Source organism: Trematomus bernacchii, unplaced genomic scaffold, assembly GCF_902827165.1.
Source record: "Trematomus bernacchii unplaced genomic scaffold, fTreBer1.1, whole genome shotgun sequence".
Lineage (NCBI taxonomy): Eukaryota > Metazoa > Chordata > Actinopteri > Perciformes > Nototheniidae > Trematomus > Trematomus bernacchii.
In genome coordinates this window covers 11,683,004-11,705,477 of record NW_022987828.1, presented here as the reverse complement: position 1 = coordinate 11,705,477, position 22,474 = coordinate 11,683,004, and the positions used below count along the sequence as shown (strand labels likewise).

Here is a 22,474-nt window from a genome sequence, read left to right as displayed (position 1 = left end):
TCAAACTGTTCAATCGCTACGCAGCGGCGACGGCTGTTGTGGAGAGGTCGCACAGATGTTATGCAGACAATGCGACAACGCTACACCTATGACCTTCTGATGGGTTAACAGATGCCAAATAGTGCTTAGGAAAGCTATTTACAACGTTATAAACAATGTATAACCTGTTTTAAGTGTCAATCAGTGAAAGAAAAACATGTGTTTGTGACTTTTGCTTTCCTATTCTGAGCTAAACAGAGTCTCCTGAATGTATCATCCCATTAGCTACCTTGGTCTTGGACAGGAAAGGCGCTCCTCGGTCCAGCAGGATTTCTACAATCTGCTCGTGCCCGCTCCTCGCCCCACAGTGAAGAGGTGTCAGACCGTCCTGAAAGTGAAGAAAGCCAGGAGTGAATAAATCACAGGAGACAAAACAAACCTATCCCTTCTTTTTCAACAAACATTTAAAAATGCATCTGGATAGCAGTTCTCGCATAACGAGCAAATAATAAACATAGGACATATTAAATGGTTTAAAAAATTGCTCTTTTGGGTGACTTGTTGACTGAATTCCACAAAAGGAATGTCATTGCATTAGGAAACATAATTTAACATGCTGACGAAAAGTCTGCCTAATGAACTGCCTTTTTTGTTTTAAATCCAATACAACCAGGGTAAAAACAAAGAATTGTGTCCACAGTCTCACCTTGGTCTTTGCATCAATTTTGGACCCTCTGTCCAGCAACAACTTGAGCATGTTGCTGTTGCCTCTTTTTGAAGCCACATGAAGCGGTATGATGTCATTCTAAACAAAAAGGAGAAAATTGGTATTAATATTTAGCAAATTAGCAGCAGTGCTTTATTGTGTATACAAAAGCTAACATTATGCACGCCCATTTAAAAGTAAACAATTAAATGTAATTAATTTATTAGATATAACACGTTGTAATGGCTTAATTTCTAGTTCTTAAACAAACCCTGCAATCTCCTAATTTAGAAGATATAGTATTTTATTATCAACAGCTCCGTTGTATAATACCATTTATCTCCACTGCTGTAGCATTCCTCTTTTGATCTAACCGGTAATCAGTGTCAAAAAGCAGCACAAACACTAACACCCCTTCGACACACTAGCTAACAAATTACGGGCCACTGCTGAATCTGGTTAGTCTACTGAGGAAAGAAGCCATTTTTTTTTAATGGCACCTATTATTCCATTACAATGTTGCTATCACAGGAAATGAAAAGTAATACTACTCTACTGAATATAATCCAAACATTTGTTTAAAGTGAGACAGCAGCCTTGTAGAGTGGTGCACCTATTATGAACACAGAGGGATATCAGCTTGTGTAACAATTACACTGCTGGACAGTAGGGGATTTGTTTTCCCATGCCTACTTGAACTAAATGATAATGTTGCCTCTTTTAAGTTGGCGTTGTTTACAGTGTGTAGGTTTGAGAAAAAACACACAGCGCGCTGCAGACTGCTGCAGAGCTTTGAGGACACCCGAATTAAAAAATATCACACATCCTTTTTAGCAAGCCATGTTTTATTCACTAAACGTTTTTGCCTCTATAAGGGTGCTGTCGGACAATTATATACAGTCAATTAATCAATCAAGCACCTTGTAGTTCAGCATCATTATTAAGTATATAAAACAGCTTTAAAATCAATTCCATTTTAAAATACAAATTAGCCAAGTCTTTCTCATTAAACCAATGTCTTTATATATATAAATATCCTGAACCATTTTCATAGTCTATCTGACGTTGATTTAACACATCCATCTTTAACACATTTTCCAGTCCAGAATCGAAAATATAAATATAAAAAATGTCTACTTCTTCTAGTTTAAATTGCCCAGTTTGAAAATCCAGTATTCTTTATCTCATTATCTCCCACTGAAATAGACAGAGATGCCTTTATCAATTCCTGTATATGCAAGGTAAGACACAATGAATGTGTTTCATGCAATGTGCTGCAACTGGCCTATACATCTCAGTAGGCTGAATAATAAATGGAAACCTGAACTGAACCAGACCAGTGTTTCACAGCTGAGTATGATTATTGTGTTCAGCATAAAATAGCATTATACTATCAACACCTCCGCTCTTGTTTACCTTAAATGTTGGTCATTCCCCTCCCAAACAGCAGAGGGCAGAATAAACTCACCCGAGCCATGAAGTCTACAGCAGCTCCTCTGTTCAGCAGGAGCGTGGCCACATTAATGTTGCCGTAGTGAGCCGCGATGTGGAGGGGGGTGAAACCACTCTGAGGATTGGAAAAAACGCGTACAAGACACACATAGAAACAGACAAGCACACGCATTACATTAAAAACTATAAAACACATGAACAGTGGACACCTTGAGCTTTACATCAGCCTACACAGTCCTAAGGTCGACACACAGACGAGGACACACTGTTACACGGACACTTGACTTTTTCTCACAGTGGCAGAGAAAGTCCTTTTATCGAAGCATCAAACATGGGGCCAATAGTATGCTGACAACTAGAGGGGTTTCAGTTTCAGACACCAAAGGAGCTTCTATGTGCTTTCACTATACTGAAAAACAACTCATTACACCGTTACACCCGGTAAAGTAAAGTTAAGCTTGAGTGTCAATCAATAACTCCAGTTTGACAGATGATATTTACCGGTAATCTGTCTCATCTCAATTACAACATCCTGATCCTTTTTTAGGTAAAAAGTGTCCTGCAAATGAACCTAATGTCCACTCATCCCAAATGAAAGTAATTTCCCAGCAAAACCCCTAGCTTAGCGACCAACAGCTGTCAAAGCAATACAAGGACACTGGAAACAATCTGTCCAATGAGTGAATGAGTCTCACATTAAGCTATCTAATCATCGGCATCCCAAATGCAAATAAGCAATAATCCGGAGAGCAGGTGCTCGGACATGTGTATCTCTGCTGATATCTGGTGTCCAAAAGAACCCATGAGAAACCCTACAGCTTTGAATAATTTCAGAAGGTATTTTATACAAGCATAACAGAACATAAAGGTCCCCAAACATTAAAAGGAACCACACAAATTCCTGTTCCTTATAGTCAATCTGTGGACCAAAATCCATCTTCCATCGTTCAGAGTATTATGCAAATCTGTGTACCACGATGCAGGAGCCTCAGATCAACAAAGCCATTTTTGGATGAATCATAGCAGATAGCTGGCCCGCCTGCCAAAGCCAGAAACAATGCCAACCAAAACAGGCGCACTCAGGAGGAGGCCGCTTGACTTTGGTGTGACGAAGAGCCCAGTGTTACCATAGAAGCAGTGTTGAGGTAGCTTGTTGCTTTGGTCCCATGCACAATGCTTTAGGTGTAAGGGTGTAGGATTAGAACAACTAAAATCAATACAGGATAGTAAAACTAATCAGACTAACTGTCCTGCTGCTAGGAGGCTGGGTTCTTTACAGCTTCATGGGGATTTGGTTGCCATGCAGGTAATGGACAAACCGCTGCTTTTCAATGAATGATAACCACTTTTCATGCTAACACCAGTTATCATGTTAATCAGTTTCATGGAAAGACTGTGTTAGGTCACATTAGGACGACATTTTGTCAACAGTCAAAATGAATTTTCCATGAAACCATTAGAAAACCTTGATAACCCCAAGCCTCCAGCCTCAGGATCTACTATATCAGTTTTAGTAAAACATGCTTTTACTCTGACTTTCTCTATGACTAGCAATATCAACTACATGAATGATAAATGTAGAGGAAGATGAGGAAACAGGAAGTGACAAAGGGCTGCAGAAACACGAGTGCATCCATTCAGGGGCACTGAGGTGTTTGTTTGGTATTTCAGAGTTTTTATGAACTGCAATGGAGAAACTAGGTAATGTACAGAGTAGAGGAGTACCTCTGTTGTTCTATTCACCATCATCTACAGAGTGAGCCAAGAGAGGAGAGAATGAGCAGTTAGTGAGCAAAAAACAGAAAAAGGCCTCCACTGACAAGAAGTGGAGGAGCAGAGTGAGGGGAGAAGGAGCTCAGCACAAAATGAGTTATAGTTAAAGGTTACGGAGCGTCCACACAGCAGCGTTAAAAAAATCTTGAAACGCTTCTGCCCATTCACTTTGAATGGGGTGACGTCACTTTGCCTCACTTTTCGCCAAACTGCATTGTGGGCAGCAGAGCGGAGATTTTCAGGATTTTCAGGATTCAAAGTTGAGCAATGTTCAACTTTTGAAGCTGAGGTGGAAGCGTCAGCCAATCAAATCCCGTGTATGCAAATCTGACCGTTCAAGCTCTAGCCAATCAAAACCGCGTGTAAGCTGGGAGAGACATACCGCAGGTCATTTCCTCATATTCCAAAAAATGGAGGAGAAATTAGCGGTAGGGAATCACCCGGTGCTTTATGACCAGTCCCTATTTACCTACCGGGATACAAACTGGAGGAGCCAGGCATGGAGGGAGGTGGCAGAGACAGTGGTAGGTTTTCGCCTGTTTGGGGAGTTTATATCCAGTTTACTTCGGGCTTTTTTGCTTCGTATGTCGGGGGCGGGAAATTCATGTGATTGGTTGTTGGTGCGTTGCTCGCAAAAAATCCCCAAGCTTCAGATACGCCCACCTCCGAGATTCTTTTAACGCTGCTGTGTGGACGCTCCGTTATTTTCACATGTGCTTCATGTTGAAGTGACAAGATTTGAGACACTAAAATTCTCCTCCAGCACGATCATACAGTACATTCACATATTCTGGTGATCTCCTTGTTAAATAATGTGATTAAATACACAAATGTAATATGTATATATGACCCAAATATGTATGTTCATTTAATTCATTTCTTATTTTTAAAGTTACTTAACTGTATATCATTTCAATTTTATATTGAATTGTATCTTTAATTGTATTAATCTTTAATCTTGTGTGAATCTGTGCTGTCCTGTTTTTCAATCTGACCCTGTTGCTGTTTAAACAACTGCATTTCACCTAATAAAGGTCCATCTTATCTTATCTTATCTTAAATGTGCTTCTGCTTCTTTCCCCTTTCTGCCAAAAGAACATTAAAAGCAAATTCAACCAAGAAAGAAGAGAAAAAAGCAGCAAGAAAGGAAAACTGACATAAAAAACAAAAGGATCAATAATCAAAGAAACAATTAAACAACCAAGAGATAAAAAAAAAAAACGTTACCAACTGTTAGAAAAATATCCCTCGTCACCGGCTTGAGCTTCAATATCAGGATACATGAATGGAAGTAGTCATCACATACAGAGCATGTTGTACCATATGCTCTGTATGTGATGACTACTTCCATTCTTGCAAGGATAATAAATACATGTATCCTGATATTGAAGCTCAAGCCAGTGACGAGTGACATTTTTCTATCACCAACTAAAGATCATGGTGTTGATCAGCACTCACCTTGGACTCGACGTCTGCGTTGTGGTCGTTCTGCAGGAGCAGGGCCGCGGCCTTGGTGTCATCCTTGCGGGCAGCGATGTGCAGGGCAGGGAGTCGTACCTTGCCCTTTGTATCGTTCTCCAGCAGCAGGGAGACCACCTGGTCATGGCCCTGCTGGAGGGCCACCGCCAGAGGAGTAAAGCCGTCCTGCGTGTGAGGAGAAAGAGAGAGAGAAAAGTCACTATGGGCTGCAGCGGCGCAGGAACACATTACTGGTGACGGAGCTGATATGAGATGGTGTGACTGGATGGATGATGTGGGCAGGTTCGGAGCAGGGTCATGGAGAGATGGGGCTCCAATATTACATTTAGCTGAATTATTATTGTGCTGCAGGCATTGAGGAAAGCGATGCAAGACCTCTGAGACCTTAAGACGTTTTAAAAAATGTATAATGGATATATGTAGGCTTTTCCCTGTGTCATATAAGACACATCTTTTATGTTGTTCAAATGGTAAGTCTGGGAACAAGAAACAGATAATTTGGTTAATTGTGTCACTATAGGAAAAACTAATTAGGAAAAACAGGGCAACATTAATATGCCCCTTCTTTTGTGTGTTATTTTTTCCAGAAACACATGAGACATGACTTTATGATTGTAACTGGAGGTTAGTTTTTCAAATCCTTAGTTTCAGTTTAAAAAAGTTATTTTGGGTACTCTAGGGGCATATTTGAACTTAAAATAGAAACTAAGGAGTTCAACATTAACACAGTCTGACCTCCTTGGAGAGTTTAGGACAGTAAATCATCCCTTAATAGCCCAAACAGATGTAGAGATTACTGTACACATTCTGTATGTTCTCAGGCCTCCTATCCATACAGGCCCCTAATGTAAGTTACATAATGAGATGATGGGCTGAAAACTCTCACGTCTATCTCCTACTCACAATACTCTTATGATGCATAATTCAGCTAAAAGCTCCCTGCCACAGCACTGCACACTTCAATGTGTGTGTGTGTGCAGATATGTTTGTGTATGTGCATGCAGTTATATATCATGTTCATATAAATAGTGTGCACATCAGTGTGTGTGCAAGCCTATTCTATGTGTATGTGAATGCTTGTCCTGAAGGGCGTTTGTATTTAACCATGTAGCCCATACATGTAAACCAGTGGACTGAAGACAGGCTATTCCATTAGCTCCATCAGCTTTATTTCCTTATGTGCACGTGCTTTGTGTGTGTGTACGTGTGGAGACTGATAAGTATGGGTTCCACAGGCTGAGCAACGTAAATCAGGGCAGTAACAGCGGCAGCAGCAGAACGTGGAGGAGAGGCAGCGAGCGGAGCGGACCTCATCTGTGACCCACTCAAGGTCACTCTGCCTCCTCCACCATACACTACCAATCAATGGAGCTCTGCTAGTCCCTCATGAGGAGATGAGGAGGGAGGAGGGGAGGAGGAGAAGGGACAGGCAGAAGAGGACAGTGTGAAGACAGAGAGGCAGACAGAGAGAGAATGTGAGACAGAAAGGACACAGAGACAGGACAGTGAAGGAGAAACGGGAGGAAACAGAGAGGAAGAGAGGAGGAGATGGAGGTGGTTAGTACAACAGATGTAAAGACCACACATGACCGAAGAGAATGCATGGAGACATACTGTACCCGTAGTGAGGTGGACACAAGACTTACAAATGTACACACAATAACACACTTGTACAGTACCTCAGTGGCCATACTCTGGCTGGCGCTGTTCTCCAGAAGGAAGCGAACCACCTCCAGGTGATTCTCCTGGGCGGCCATGTACAGGGGAGTGAAGCCATTCTGCAGAACACATGGACACAACGCACATTTACAAACAGGCTTACATTTCACTTTGCTGCTATTCATACTACAAATGGATACATTTTTTTGTTGTAAATTCAGATGTTGGGTGTATTTTTCCACATTGGAAAAAAATATATCTTATTGACAATTGTATCATTTTGTCAATAGACAGGGAAATGATCCACCTATTGTGATATTCAATTAAGTGTAAAAAGGACCAATTATGCTGTTAAAAATACATCGCTTATGTTTTTCTCTGTTTTATATGATATCAAACTGAATATGCTTGGGTTTTGACTTTCCAAACAAGACATTTAGGAACATCATCACCTTGAGGACATTTTCACTATTTTCTTACATTTTAAAGACCAAACAAGTCATCTTTACAAAACATACATTAAACGAAAATGAAAATAATCTTATGTTGCAGCCCAAGTTGCTGTTACATCTCTATTGGCTGTTTCGTGGTTTGATAAGACCAGAGAGAAAGGAGGTGCTTGAAATCTATCCTCTCACTTTGATCTGAGAGAGTTAAATGTAAAATGCAAGGACATCAGTTTCCTGAGAGGCCTAGTTGGCGTGATGCCAGATTGTTTCAGAGAGGATCTTTCCACTGAGTGATTCCCCTCAGCGTCAGTGACTCCATGATACAGTATCACTCAAACAAGTGTATGCATCGCAGCGCTGTAGTTACATTCAGGTTATTTCAGACCAACAGGACCTTGCTGTCACTTTGACTTTGACATTGTGTGTGTGTGTGTGTGTGTGTGTGTGTGTGTGTGTGTGTGTGTGTGTGTGTGTGTGTGTGTGTGTGTGTGTGTCCTACCTGAGATTGTGAGTTGACATTGGCTCCATTTGTGACCAGCTCTTTGACGACTTCCGTTTGTCCGGCAAGCGAAGCTATGTGCAGAGCAGTGTTTCCTTTCTGGATAACAGGGAACAACCACAGGAATGTGTGTTAAGCTCTGCCGCACCTGTCCAATCATATTGCTAGCGTGCGTCACTGTTTACCGCTATAGTCTGTATGTATTCATTTCAGTATCTAAGTGCCCCATGAATCCCCTCACGCCCCTGAGCAGACTTTTGTATCGTTGGTGTTCCAGCTCTGGCATCTCCCTGCTCTGCCAACAATGTGTCACTTCCGATGCCCCGCGTCCTGCACATAAATGAGCTCTCGCCAAGCCGCTGCCATAAATATAACTACAGGAGGCATTTTATGAACAAGTACTGAACCTTGTTAAGGCAGGTTCAACCCTCAGCATATACTGGGCTCTGTTATTAAGTGTTGTTGTTCAATAGGGATCACCTGTCACATGCACTGTAAACTGTAGCAAGGAAACCATATCTGTTCAGGCACAAGGTGGATTAAAAGACACTTAAAAGACTGTTAAACTGTAGCTAAAGAAAAGCGCTTGTACTTTACTGAGATTTAAGACTTTTCTTAGTACAACTTTATACTATGAGTTTATTATCTCCTGTTATAATCAATTGAAACAATTGAAACAGCTTTATTCTTCTGCAATGCTTGAGTCTCTAAGTCAATAATCAAGAAAATCTTAAGGTTTAAAGTTCCTTTGATTGGAATAATCTTCCTGTACTAGGCAATCTAAGTCATCTTTTCACACCCTTTAAGTGTAGGCAAAGGTGATGCTATTGGTTAAATAGTAAAAGCATAACATTCTCCCAACAACTTGCAAGACCTGAGCACTCTATTCACTGTAGAAATCATAACCCAGAATGCACCATGATTCTCTGAACACACACAATGAAAAAGCTCCACAAATATATTGCAATCCAGTAAAACAACACACTCTTCAGCCCCAAAAGCTTTTAAAAAGAGTTGAAAGAGATTCTCTCTGACAGTCTTAACATGGTACGCGTCACGAGAGCAGCGTTTGTTATAAAGCTGCTAAAGGGCTAATGAACTGAGGACAATGCCACAACAAGAGCAGCATAGTAATAGAGGGGCATACAATTCAGTTTAGTATTAAAAACCCACATAGCCTAAATGTAACACACTGTGTTTCTAAATCTATGTACCCGTCCTAATTGTCTCCATCGGCTACATAAAACAGTGAATTGATAGGCGTAAAGGCGGAGGCACTGGATTCCCAAAATCTCAAACTAATCCCTCAGCATCCTCAGGGTCACAATAGAGAGAGAGGCTTTAATTGGGGAGATTTAATCCCTGATCTTGAATATTTCATTGTGTTCTCTGTTTATGTCAGCACTAGGCATGTGGCCTGAGGCAGAGGGGCTGAACCAGACGACTAAATGGGAGTGAACGCCTCCTGGGCTCATATCTGAATAATGTTTTCAACTCCTTTTAGCAGCGGAGTACAGACGCATCAAAGGAGGAGACCCTCCACTGAAGAAATATACTATAATTCAGATTTTACAGTACATACAATATTACACATTTGCTGATTTGTATACTTTTGTCTGTATTAGATATATTTCAAATGAATGCATTCTACTGTTGAAGGCATTTTAGCTTAATTCAGACATTAACATTCAAGTAGCAGGCCCCTTAGGGACCATTACATATTGATCCAATGATAAACCTTAAACGAAGGCTACCAACTTAGTAGTTGTACTGTAGCTGCATGCTGTTTGATCCCAGAGTGCAGCCATGTTCTGTGCTGGATACAAATACAGTCCTCCATAACATGAGCTAAAATGTGTTAGGTGAGGGGGGGGGTTGGTCTTACCTTCGTGGCCGCATCCACAGCAGCTTCCAGCTTCAGCAGCTCAGCGACTACCTCAACATGCCCCTCTTTGGAGGCTAGATGAAGAGCGTTCAAACCATTCTGAGAAAAAAAACACATTTAGTGGAGTGTCTGTAGCTCATGCACTAGGATACACTGTGAGGAAATGTTTACTTGTGCTTAAAAGATGGGTTAAAAATCATAAAATATTCCATGTAGAGGATGATCCCGCCTGCTCAGTTGAGCCCCACATTTGAAAAGCAGCTGATGCAGCAGCATGTTTATGTGTGTAGAGGGGTCTATTAAACTAAAATGCATTTGTACAGCGACGTATCATACAGAAGCAGCAAGATTGTGCAAGTAAACAGACATTCCCACTTACATACAATCACATAACGATAGCTATACACACACTCACAAGCATAAAAGTGCAGAAAATAATAACATAATATTCTTCTTTAAACCCGAGAAGTTAAAGCGCTCACATAGGATTTTTGGTTTCTTAATAAGAGCATCTAAAGACATACCTGATTGCAAATGTTAATCTCAACACCTGTCTTGAGGTAGTCAAGGACCTTTTCAAGGTTCCCTGCCCGGGCAGCTCGTAGGTAACTTGCATTGCTGTCAGACTGGAGAAAAGAGAAAGAGAGACGAGGTGAGTATGTCAGACATGCTTATCTGCATGAAGCTGTTACGATCAGGAACGTGTGAGAATAAAGCCAATACAAACGCAAAAATATTACCAGATATAACTCTGTCATAATTGCTCAGATATCCACAAAACATTGTAACAGGGGAAAGAACAAAGCCACAATCCACACACACAGTTGCTCCATTGTAAAATCGATAAAGCGACCATAAATCCATTGGTGTCTCAAAACAACACAACATCTCAAAAAGTAAATCTGTGGGAAAACCAGCAGAGCCACAGCACATTGCGCCGACAATTCACGTCATCCTCCGTCATGGACCGGATCCCGTTGGTCTGTTATTCCAGCTTTAGTAAATCCAAATGTCTGTGATTCCCAAAGGTAGGAAGTTCAGTCACCGGGTGGTCGACGCAGCTGCCTCAGAGACTTCATCTGAGTCCACCAGTAAAGCAGTGGTGAGAGTGTCGCCGTGCTACCAGCAGCAGAGCGCTCTCCATTCTGCTTGGATGTCCTTTACATCACTACAGAAATAGGGCTTTGCACAAAAGAAAAAATGATGATGCAAGCGTGTTATTGCCTCTATAACAAATGTGGGGTGCATGTGCGTGTGTATGTGCGTGTGCGTGAGACGAGGTGAAAGCGTGCAGAGGGGATTGAAAGAAGATGAGGGCAGACAAAGAGATGGAGAAAGCTAAAAAGAGAAGAAGAGAGAGAGGGAGGTTGTGTTTCTTTACGGGTGCATGTTAGCTCCGAGGACATTTGGTTTGACATGAAATGACACACAGCACACTCGGCACATTTTGTCATCTTTCTTCGTACAGCCTTGCAAAGAGCTTTTTTGTTAAACTCAGCACTTGAGCTGCAGAGAGCAGGCGGGAGAGAAGCTGTGATATGTTGCTTCATAACAGAGGCTCAACAACCCCAAATTCCCCTGAATTATCAAAAGCCCAGACCTGCTAAATTTAGCCTCGCGTCCAGAGACACTTACTGTAGGATAAAAGTCGACAGGGACAAACGGTAAGAGCGGTTATCCAACATTGTACTCCCGCCTCCCCCTCGGCCAGAAATAACTCTGACAAACACAGAGGGATCTGACCCAAAGCCAGAATGTGAGTGAACGAGACATCCAGCAGCAGATAGTTCCACCGTGAGAGGGAAATGTGTGTGTCTACGGGTGCTCATGCACAAACAAAAATAATGGAAGATGAAACAGCTTTAACTGGAAACTGGTCATTTCCTGATTACAAGAAACCATCAAGCTTGAGTTCATATCAGCCACATCTATTTATCCTTCCTTTTTCCATACCCTCGACCCCCCAGAGAACATTAGATAGCTCTGAACCACTGATGGTATCTATGTTCTTGTGGCCTTGAGAAAAGTCATGATACAACACACGCTGTCACAGAGCCTGAACCATGAGGATTATTCGGCTTGTGGATGAGATTGTGTTGTTATTTTGGACGATAACATCAAGAACAGTGACTATCTTTTCTGTTTGTTGACATGTTGAATAAAAGAAACACAATCTAGTACAAACGTAATTGACAGCAAGCCAAACAATCTGATCATCATGTAAATATCATACACAGATATATTGTAAATCAACAGAATGAACAGACCAGTTTCTTCATGACTTGTTATTCATGGTCAGTCAGAATCAACCTTCATGTTGACCTGTGAAAACACTCTGGCTCCCGTCCAGTCGAAAGCCAGCAGCTCTCTGTCATCACACTGTCCTACCTCAACAGCGTCACTGAAGTAAACGCTCTGCACTTATTCTAAGATGATTTTTACTTTTCCCACTAAAGTCTACAAAGTATGTACAGTAGGCATGAATCATAGTGACTTTTGTTTATAATAGATGCTTTTTAGGAATTAAACAGCGTATTTATGGTGAGAAACCGTGCGAGCAACAACAGAATATAAACTGAGCGAGATCAGGCGGTCATTCCCTTAAAATAAACTTCATACACGCTCTCTTTAAAAGTTGACATTAACTTCAAAGTTTACACCAGCTTTTCTACTGTGTTTAACTTTGCCAGGACAGTAATAAGAGGAGTTAAGACATTAAGTAAAACATCCCCTGGTTTCTGTTCAAATATACAGAATAAAGCCTATCTTCATATATTATAAGCAGCATTCTTTATCAAAGAACTTCATAAAATTAAGATGTTTTAAAAAGTCCACGTACACTTTCACATGGATATTCACTGTACCTTCTTTCTTCTTTCTTCTTTGTTACAGTATGTGCACTTTAAATGTTGATATTTATCTACTAAATATGTGTTATCTTATTGTATGTATGAGCCAACAGTTGTTATTTATAAAAGTGCACCGTATGAATCAATTTTCATGAATGTCTTCAACACTTTAAAAGAACAAAAGCCAGTTGCACAACTTCAGAATATCAGCCTTAGTTCTAGCTTCATCATCAATTATTGAAGTCAAATTCTCTCCACACATATAACAATATATGTGCAGCATGTGTGCGTCTGCATGCCGGTAGAACATTTGCCCTGTTTATGACATAACCCTCATGTGTGTGTGACGCTGTGTGTAGCCTGCCTGTGTGTCCTGCGACTCTCAGGCTTTGTTGAGTGTCACCAGATGCTTTACCGCTCTTAAACCTCGGACATGGAAATACACAAGTGCGTCACACTGCTGTGAACAGGCAGCATGCATGACAAATACTTTAATACTTCATCAAATATCATACGAGTCAAACATGACATGTTTAACTGTTGTTTTTAAATAATTTAATCCAAAAAAGAGAATTAACTTAAACATACAAGCACTGACTTTAGAAATAGGTGCAATACATCTGTAACTACATGTACTGCCTGGTAAAGTTGCAGTTTACATCATTTATGTCCAAAATATCATAATTTTATCCTATTAGATATTTGAATGATATTGTCAGTGTATGTCACACTTGTTTCTTATGTCACAGTGACCTTGACCTTTGACCAATTTCTGAGATATTGTGTTCTCAAGAATGAGACATAAGTATGGATTGATGGACAACTCAAAGACACAATAAAAATATATATAATATAGAGGTCCAAGAGCATCTTAAAGTTTATATTTTGTGTACATAGGTTCCTTTCCTGCAATAATGTTTACATCACACATAGAGCTCTTTGCTTCTCCGTCTGCATCCGCCCAAGCTTAAGTGTCAACAGATTAACTAGTCTTCATAAGTCACTATTCATTGCTCTCGTCAAGTTTATCCCTTAATGCCCGCAGAGGAAACCAGTGACCGACATGTCCAACCCGCCATCTACATCGCCTCTACGTCCAACATGAGGGGTCCTGAAGTCTTTGTGAATGAAGCGTTGCACAGGACGGGGCGAGAGATTAGTAAAAGAAATATCATTAAGCCTCCACAGTTCAGAGGTTCAAAGAAAATGGGGCCATTAAAGACTAGGTTAAGCCTGAAGGAAAGCATTAATCTAATGTTATATAGAAGGGAAAGGATGAGAGAGAGAGGGAGAGAGAATCTGACACGTGTTAACTGGAAAAGCTGCGAATTTAGTATTCCCAATTACAGTCTTACAAAGTCAAAAAAGCATCTAATTTCCGGGTAAGTTGCTGTTAAAGATGACAATTAACTATCTCAGTTCTAATTAAAAATGCCCTCTGGTCACCGACTGGTTTCTGCAGATGCTCTTTAAAAGTGTAATGTTAGAAGATGAAGAACCTGGTCAAATCTCAATGCTGTTTTAGGATTCTTGTGTATGAGATGTTTCTGCTTTTCTCAGAATTTCACGATATGAAAGTGAATAGCCGCAGGTTTTGGACTGACAAACAAGACACTCAAAGACCTTGGAGAAACTGGGATGAAAATGTTCCACTATTTTCTGACAATAAGAGACCTAGCAATACTCAGATTAATGGATAATGTAAATAGCAGTTAGTTGGAGTGCAAGTAAGTCAGTAAGCATCCTCACACAATGTAGAATGCATACCAAATAACAACAACCTTCATTTTTTGCCGGGGCTGTTAAGGAAGTCAATGTCCAAGAAGCTACTTGCAGCTGCACACCTTTAGCATTAAAAGGACCAAACTAAAGTCATAATGAATTGGTTTCCTTCTGTTAAAGGTGTATTTGCAGTATCATCCTAAAGTTATAGTTTGATGTCCGACGATGCACGCATGTATTACTACTTTTTATGATAAATTGGTAAAGTATATGGATTTTTTGTATACTATCTGCAAAATTCAAAATAGAAAAATAGCTGGGCAGTCGTTTTTTTTTGGTGGTTCCTTTGGTTCCTTGAGTCTAGGCATGGTGTTTGGAGCTGCAGAGCCTTTGGATGTATTCCTGTTGAATCTATACTTGGCACACCTCCTCCTTATCACATCAACAGTGATAGTCTAGTTGGATAGTGGCAATGTTTTCTGAGTCACTTTGGCACTTGACCATGCAACAAAGCAGAAACTGGCAGCATTAAGAAGGATGCACATATATAAGAAGAAATGCATCAACACATACATGCCTGCACACACTTTAGGACAGAGTTTACCTACAACATATGCATGAATAATATGTACACACAAACCAAAACAACATGTTGATGTCATTGCTGTAGGCTGTGGTTGTCTGGGCTCTATTGTTTGACTTTATCCCCTTCTCTCCTGACAGCACAAAACACACAGAGCTCCACAGCTAGCACAAAGCTAGGGGCATCCCAAAACACCAACAGTGCCAATCAACCTCACCCACCCCGCCACCAACATCCACATTCATCTCTCCCATCACTGGGTCGTCAAACTTCTCAAACTAGGGCTGTGCAATTAATCGTATTTTAATCGCAATTACGATTTTGGCCTGCCACAATTACGAAAACAACATCATCGAAAAAAACAATTATTGTGACAGTGCACTGCAACATATTTGATCTAATTAATTTTGGTCTCATTTATTTGTATTTATCATATTTATATATGTTTAGTAGCTTGGGGAAGTGCGCTCCAAAATATTTGTTGATCTTGTTTATTGGTATTTATTATTTTGATATTATTTATTTAAATGTATTATTTATTTTATTTATTTTTGTATTGGTTTTTCAGTTGAATTATACGTTCAGGGTAATCAACAGTTAAAAAGATACTGTTCAAATTATTATTTGTATTTGTTTTAAAGTTAAATAAATTGATTTTTTCAAAGTCAATGAATAATCGTATTTAATAATCGTGATATCAATTATTGACCCAAATAACCGTGATTATGATTTTTGCCATAATCGCACAGCCCTATCTCAAACCATTCTCTCCTAATTCATAGTTTCTGTCTTTTTCTCAGGGCTAAATATAGCAACCCTATTGCTGGATCAATGCCCCCATTTTGCTGTCACCAGAAAATCATTATTGAGGCTTTAAGAGGAATGGAAGTAAAGCACATTATTGGCAACATAATGAATGGTTGTCTATACCCAGAATCTATACATTTCACTGCCTCAGATTTAAAATGTTAAAACTTATATTAGTGCACAGCTGCCATGTGACTTTAAACATCATACTATGCGGTCAAAACGCCGGAACAGTCTCTATATTGTAGTGATGCTGATGGAAAGCACCACACATTTCATGAAGAGCTGCAAAGACGAGAAAGGCGGTCAATGTGTCATGTCCTCTAATGGCCAGGAGAAATGATTGTGAACCGAAACCTCTTTAAGATACTGGCCAGAGAATTCCTATAAACCACTCCAAACAAGACCTGCTTACACCTTAAGGAAGGTCTGAAGGAAATACGTTTATTCGCTCTCATGCTAAGTCAAATGAGAAAATAGATGAAGCAGAAGGAGGCAGTTAGTTAGCTTTGCCCTAAGCATAGTAACTGTAAAACAGAGAGAAACCGCTGGCATGGCTATGTGCAAAAAATGAGTCTAGCTGTATTTCCATGCCAACGAAAGCAAATAAACATATTTCCCAAAATCTCAAACTAGTGCTTTAATTTCAATTTTCAAAAAACAGTCTGATTTAAAGAAATATGTTTTTTTCCGTATTCATTTATAGGCTATACTATATTTCTCTTTTTTAACCTACTTGTATGTAAACATTGGCTTAATGTGTACTCTTTTTTCAGCTTTGTTGTCCTTGTTTTTTTAAGCTGCATTTCTATTTATACAGCACTCTGAGCAAACAAAAGATTGAGTGAAATATGTGTTTGTCATGTGGCCAATAAAGCTGATACTGATTAAAAGGGTAACTTGCAAAATCATTAACACAAACCTCAATTTAAACTGCAGGTGCATGTGTAACTCAATTTCTACTGTACACCCCCTCATGTTTGCTGAAAAACACCTGCATGTTATAAACAAACACACATTTGACTTTTCATCTGACTGCACCACATCAGCTTTCCATGATCACACACACCCATGCAGTCATAATGAATGAAACGAGACTAGGTCACTCTCGTAGTTTGGTGCACCACTGAACTCAAAACCTCAATAACACTCGTTTGTAGGATAATATCAAATCACAACACATCTCTAACTTTTCAGAATTAAATAACCCTGTTACAAACGTGAGAATAAATCCACTACTCACTTGTGTTAGGAAGACAACACCCTCTTCCACAGCCATGTTCACTTTCTCCCCCTCCTCTGTATGAAGAGGAGTGAAATCTGAGCACTGAGTGTTCCCCACAGCCAACCAGTCCTCAGTCACTTATCCTTATCTTAACCTCATAGGCATCCATCCCACTCAGAGGAATCAGAAAGGTGCCATTGGCTCAGGTAAAGAAAGATCCCACCAACAAATGTGAGCGGATACAACAGCTCCTTCCTCTGTCTGGTCGATAAGCTGCACACCAGAAGGAGGAATGGTGGGAGGCAAGAAGTGAGTCGAGATGGGGGGGAAAAAAGAGAGGATGCCGGGTCTAGCTCTTCAGCGCAGAGTAAACAAAGCGCTGAGCGTCACGCAGTCTTTCACGCTGCAGAGAGGACACTTAGCAAATCCACTCCGCTGCCTCTCTCTATCTGTCTTTTTCAAAAAAGAAATATGTCAACAAGAGTAAATCCCTGCTGCCTCACAGGAGCTGGCCCCTGCCCCATAAAGCACCTTCGAGCGAGGAGGGTGCAGGAGGAGCAGCGCTGACTTACCATAGTATCTGAGAATTCTCCCTCCGCCTCCTTCCTTTTCTTCCTCACCTTCATTTACTCTAGAGGAGGAGGTGGTGGGTGTCAGTGTGATCTTGATATCCAAGGTTAGGGAGGCAACAAGGGAGAGGGGCAGAACTGAAAATAGCAGCTGAAACAAATACTAAAATGACTCAACCCCCCCCCCCCCATCTCTCTTGTTATCCCACCCACTCTCCCTCCCACTCATTCTCTCTGGCTCACTCTCCCTTCCTCCCTTGGTCTCTACCAACGGCTCTTTATTGTCATCCTGCTTATCAGCTTTTTCTCCCCCAACAAAGACCAGCGTGTGTGTGTGTGCGCGTGTGTGTGCGCGCGTGTGTGTGCGCGCGCGCGTCTGTGTGTGCGCGTCTGTGTGTGCGCGTGTGTGTGCACGTGTGTGTGCGCACGCGTGTCTGTGTGCGCGCGCGTGTCTGTGTGTGTGTCATTTGTCCAGGCTGTGCTACCTGCATGACATAAACCCAAGGGGTCTTAATGCATGAGAGCTAGCAGCAGTGATTCTAGGTGTCCTTTAGGGGGGTAGGGGGGTAGGGGGTGTAAATCCACTACCAGCAGAGAACAATAACAATAACACCAGACGCTATTTCGGGGCTACCGGTGGGGGCCCCCCCACCCCAAACAGTCAATGGGGACACTTTAACAGAGGATTAGGGGCTTTTCCTTTGGTATTAGGGACACCCTCTGTACTCCTACCTCTCACCCCTCAGCAGACACGCCCCACTGCGGTCAGCTGGGAGAGGACGAGGAGCTCACCCCCCCCCCCCCCTTCGTGATTTCTCTCCACAAATCCTTCTCATAGCTGAGCCCCAGCCAAGTGGACTCAGTGCTCTCCTGAAAAATGTACATTAAGAGCTTTGGTTTGATTTCTATCTGGGATCTCAAACAGCTGAGGTAAAGCGTAACATGCAGCATAACAACCATGTTATATGTTTGATCTTTGATTATTACACCTGTGGGTGGTACATGATCTGATCTTATCTCGGAAAAACACCCACTGCTGTATAGCGTTCTTCAACACGTTTTATCTTGAAGGAAGGAAACCAGTTTTTCCACAATAGATCAGCCCCTATCACTAGATTGTAGATTCAATGTTGTTTAGACCAGTGTGGGTCAGGTGGACCCCCCAAAGGTGTCACAAGATCAATCTGAGAGGTCGTGAGATGGGTATTTGGGAAATGAAGAATTAAAAAAACAAATTCTACAAAAAGTGATGTATATTTTCATTCTGTACCAAAACTGCTACAGATGGTTTTGCCCTTTAATGTGTCAGAAATATGTGCTAAATAAAGCATCGTTGGAAATACATTTAACAACTGCTGGAATCTTCCCACAATGCACCAGCACATAAATGCCCCTTAAAATGGTATGTATTGCAAAAAAGAAGCTTTAATAGTGCTGAGTTAGCTGTTTCCCTTGTTTCCTGTCTTTATGCTAAGCTGAGCTAACCTGCTGCTGGTTGTAGCTTTGTATTTACCCAACAGACATGAGAGTAAAATAAATATTTCATCTAATTTCAATGGATGGCTAAACAACTAAAACACGCATGAAAACAAAAGTTCTTAAAATAACAGTGATGCTCAAATTGTGTCGCAGCATGAAATGTTAAATAAAAACATCAATCCTAAGGTTACTCTGCTAAAGAGATTATTTTTGCTGTCAGGGGAAAAGCTGCTCTTCACAGATGTGAAAACAAATGTGGTCATTAAGTTCCAGCACATGGAAAATCCCTGGGACACACCGCTATGGGGTCACTCTTTCCCTCTGCTGGCGGTATATTGATAATAAACGATAGACGCAGTTCACCAGTATCAAACCCATAAGTGTTATTTATATGCTGTTGTTCTGGCATTTCTGTCTCTAATACCATATGCAGAAACGTACAGATTAGTCGGTCACATGCAGCCACACTCTGTCACCGTTCCAGAGGAATGGCACCACTGCATTATGGGTATTTTGTAGAGCTATCATCTTTCAGACTGGAGATGAAGAGCGTTCAGAAGTAGAGAGAGCTCGGTCTACGTGAGGCTGACAGAGGGAGTGACAGATGCTCTGGACCAGAGGAGCGAGTTGAACGTGTGATTGGTGGATCACAGGCTCCTTCACACTCTCACTGCGGCGAGCCTTGGAAACCACAGGGTTACCATGGCTACTGGGGGAGGTTACAACAGAGGAGGAAGGGAGTCAAGCCTACTTATGGAAAATTATCTCTTTTGACACAGCCGCACACACACACACACACGCACACACACACCTCCGTCATTCTTACGTTAGCGCCTGTCAACCACCATGGGTCATAAATTATCTCAGAGTTTTTTCTCTTGTGTGGCATTTGCGCTTTTTTCTCTGTTTTTGGACAATTTAAGCTGATATTAGCAAACAAATTAAACACTATAAGACAGAGAGTTGGTCAATATGGTAAAACAATTCCTGTTTTCTAGTTAGGCTAATCAAACTCTGATCTAAAGCTAGACATGCTACTTGTCTCCTGTTGGGAAACGTAATAAAGTCGACAATTCCATCACCATCCATTTATAATATAGTAGACGTTTATCTAATTCAATTCAGATAAAATATGGATGGGAATTTGCAATCATTTTTGAGGATTTTGACCAAATAAATAGACTCATTCCATACTTTAAAACAGTTAATTTAGCAAAGACAATCTTTTAACTGTAACATAACCCTAAAAAAACAGATGTTTTTATTTTAAAATATATCTTCATATTAGAATAGCTTCATCCAAGACAATCTTAAACCCTAAAGGATTTCTTGTCCACGGAGGGCTTCTCAGCACTGACTACATATCACCAACTTGACTAAGTATATTCATTGTGCAGACATTTTACAACAAAGTACTAATGAAAAGCCCTGCAATATTTCTTGAAAGTAGTGCTTTACTCCCGAAATGTATTCTGCTTATGGCATTAAATCCTAAAAATTATGCTTATATATTCAAAAGGGTAGAAATGGCTGTGGGCGAATGCTTTTGTCTCCCGGCTGGCTTTCCCTTCCTGGTTTCACAAACATACTGTGCATGCTCAGCCATCTCAGAGGAGCTGTAAAATACCCGCCTCATTCTGGGGAGTATCCTCAACGTTTGTAGGGAACACACACAACACACAACAGATATTTACTGCTCCCGCTGCACAGGGCTCAAGGGCAGAGCTCCCCACTGTCACCGGGGACAGTAAAACCTCGGGGGAGGGAGGGGAGAAGGAGAGAGGAAGGGTATAAAGAAGGAAAGAGGAGGAGAGGAGGGAGGGATCTTGAGGAGGAAAATAGGTGAACCACCGAAGTAGAGCAAGGAGGGAATAATCATTCAGCTGCTGTATTATGGCTAAAACATTTATATATGTTCGGATTAAATAAAAAATAAGTACTTTTTTTGAAAACTAAAGTATCTATGTACGATAATACATTTTAAATTGTACAATTAGGGCTGCACAATGTGAGAAAAATCTGCAATTTGGGATAAGCTTCATAGATATTTGGATAATGATATTAATTGCAATAAATAAACTGACACTATAGGACAGGGTGTTTGTGCCTGTCTGCTGCTGGCAGAAAATAAAAAAAATTGATTGCTGAGAAAAATTGATGGAAGTAATTTCAAGATTTATGATTGAACAAATTGAACTGATCAAACAAAAGATGGTTTTCTACTACTCTAGTCTTTTCTGTTCTGTTTACCACACATGTTGACATTGCGACTACATAAATATATACTTATATAGCCTACCATCTTTGCGCTTGCTGTTGGAGGCATGCTGCGGTGACATACTGTACAGTTGTAAAATATGAATCATATACAACTTTATTACCACATGTAATCTTGCAGTCCATGCACATGAAGTCTCCCGTGTCTATACTGCTCAAAACGGGGCCCAATATTGCTGACACTGAAGTGGGTAGAACTTGAAAGTCGTATTGGATTTCCTCCAACTGACTCGTCAGCTGTACAGGTGAAATCTACACACTACTGCACCGCGCTCGATCAATACCTGTCCCGATGAAAAGTCACCCCAAAACAATCTCAAGAAGAGCAAAGGTGAGCAGTGAAATACACAAAGAAGGGGGAGAGAGGTAAAAGAAGAGGTGAGAAGAAAAATCAGTGAGGAGAGAGAGTAAAAGAGAGGCAGAAAAGCAATATGAAGGTTATCCATATGAGGCACTTAAGAGAGGGTACACACAGAAGGACAGGGCTCACGTCCAAACAGTGACAGGAGAGCAAAGACACTACCCAACATACAAACGTTTGGTTAAAGGGGACCTATCATGCAAAATGCACTTTGTGATGTCTTTTATACATAAATGTGTCCCCGGTGTGTCAGGGAACTCACGCAGCGTCAGAAAATAAAACCCTCTCTCTTTTCCTCCGTACCCAAATCTTTTAAAAACAGGGGTACAACGAGCGGATACAGATTTGCTGCCGATCTGACGTCAAATCGGCGGCGGACCCACAGAAAATTGCTATCAGAAACAATGCCTGACGTGTTTTGGACGTAATCTCGTCTTTGTTTACATTAGCAAGCCTCGCTAACACTCAGAGCTAACCTGTACTGTAGAGCACATGTGTTTAAAAAGCAGGAAATAAAAAAAAGAACTCACCTTGTGATAAACCCGCAAGAGAAAAAGCATTTGAGCTCCATACTGTTTCAGAAATAATCTTTGATGTGGTTTAGAACAGGATGGCGTTTTATCACAGCAGAATTTAACTTTATCTCCGGTAGAATTCTGATCAGGCATTAGCTCCGCCTCCTCTTTTTTTTTTTTTCAAGCTAAGGACCCAAAATCCGCAT

At 40.9% G+C, this 22,474-nt stretch overlaps 1 protein-coding gene across 1 annotated transcript in view; it reads right to left on the bottom strand.

Annotated features, from left to right (window-relative positions):
• The window catches only part of LOC117499425 (ankyrin-3-like), a 96,942-nt gene that overhangs the window by 52,695 nt on the left and 21,773 nt on the right, over positions 1-22,474 (bottom strand). The window contains exons 2-9 of the mRNA XM_034151797.1: positions 10,406-10,507; positions 9,882-9,980; positions 7,997-8,095; positions 7,069-7,167; positions 5,369-5,554; positions 2,154-2,252; positions 686-784; positions 269-367 (exon numbers count right to left, since the gene is read on the bottom strand). Of these exons, the coding sequence (XP_034007688.1) occupies positions 269-367; positions 686-784; positions 2,154-2,252; positions 5,369-5,554; positions 7,069-7,167; positions 7,997-8,095; positions 9,882-9,980; positions 10,406-10,507 (882 nt within the window). The remainder of the gene's footprint in view (positions 1-268; positions 368-685; positions 785-2,153; positions 2,253-5,368; positions 5,555-7,068; positions 7,168-7,996; positions 8,096-9,881; positions 9,981-10,405; positions 10,508-22,474) is intronic.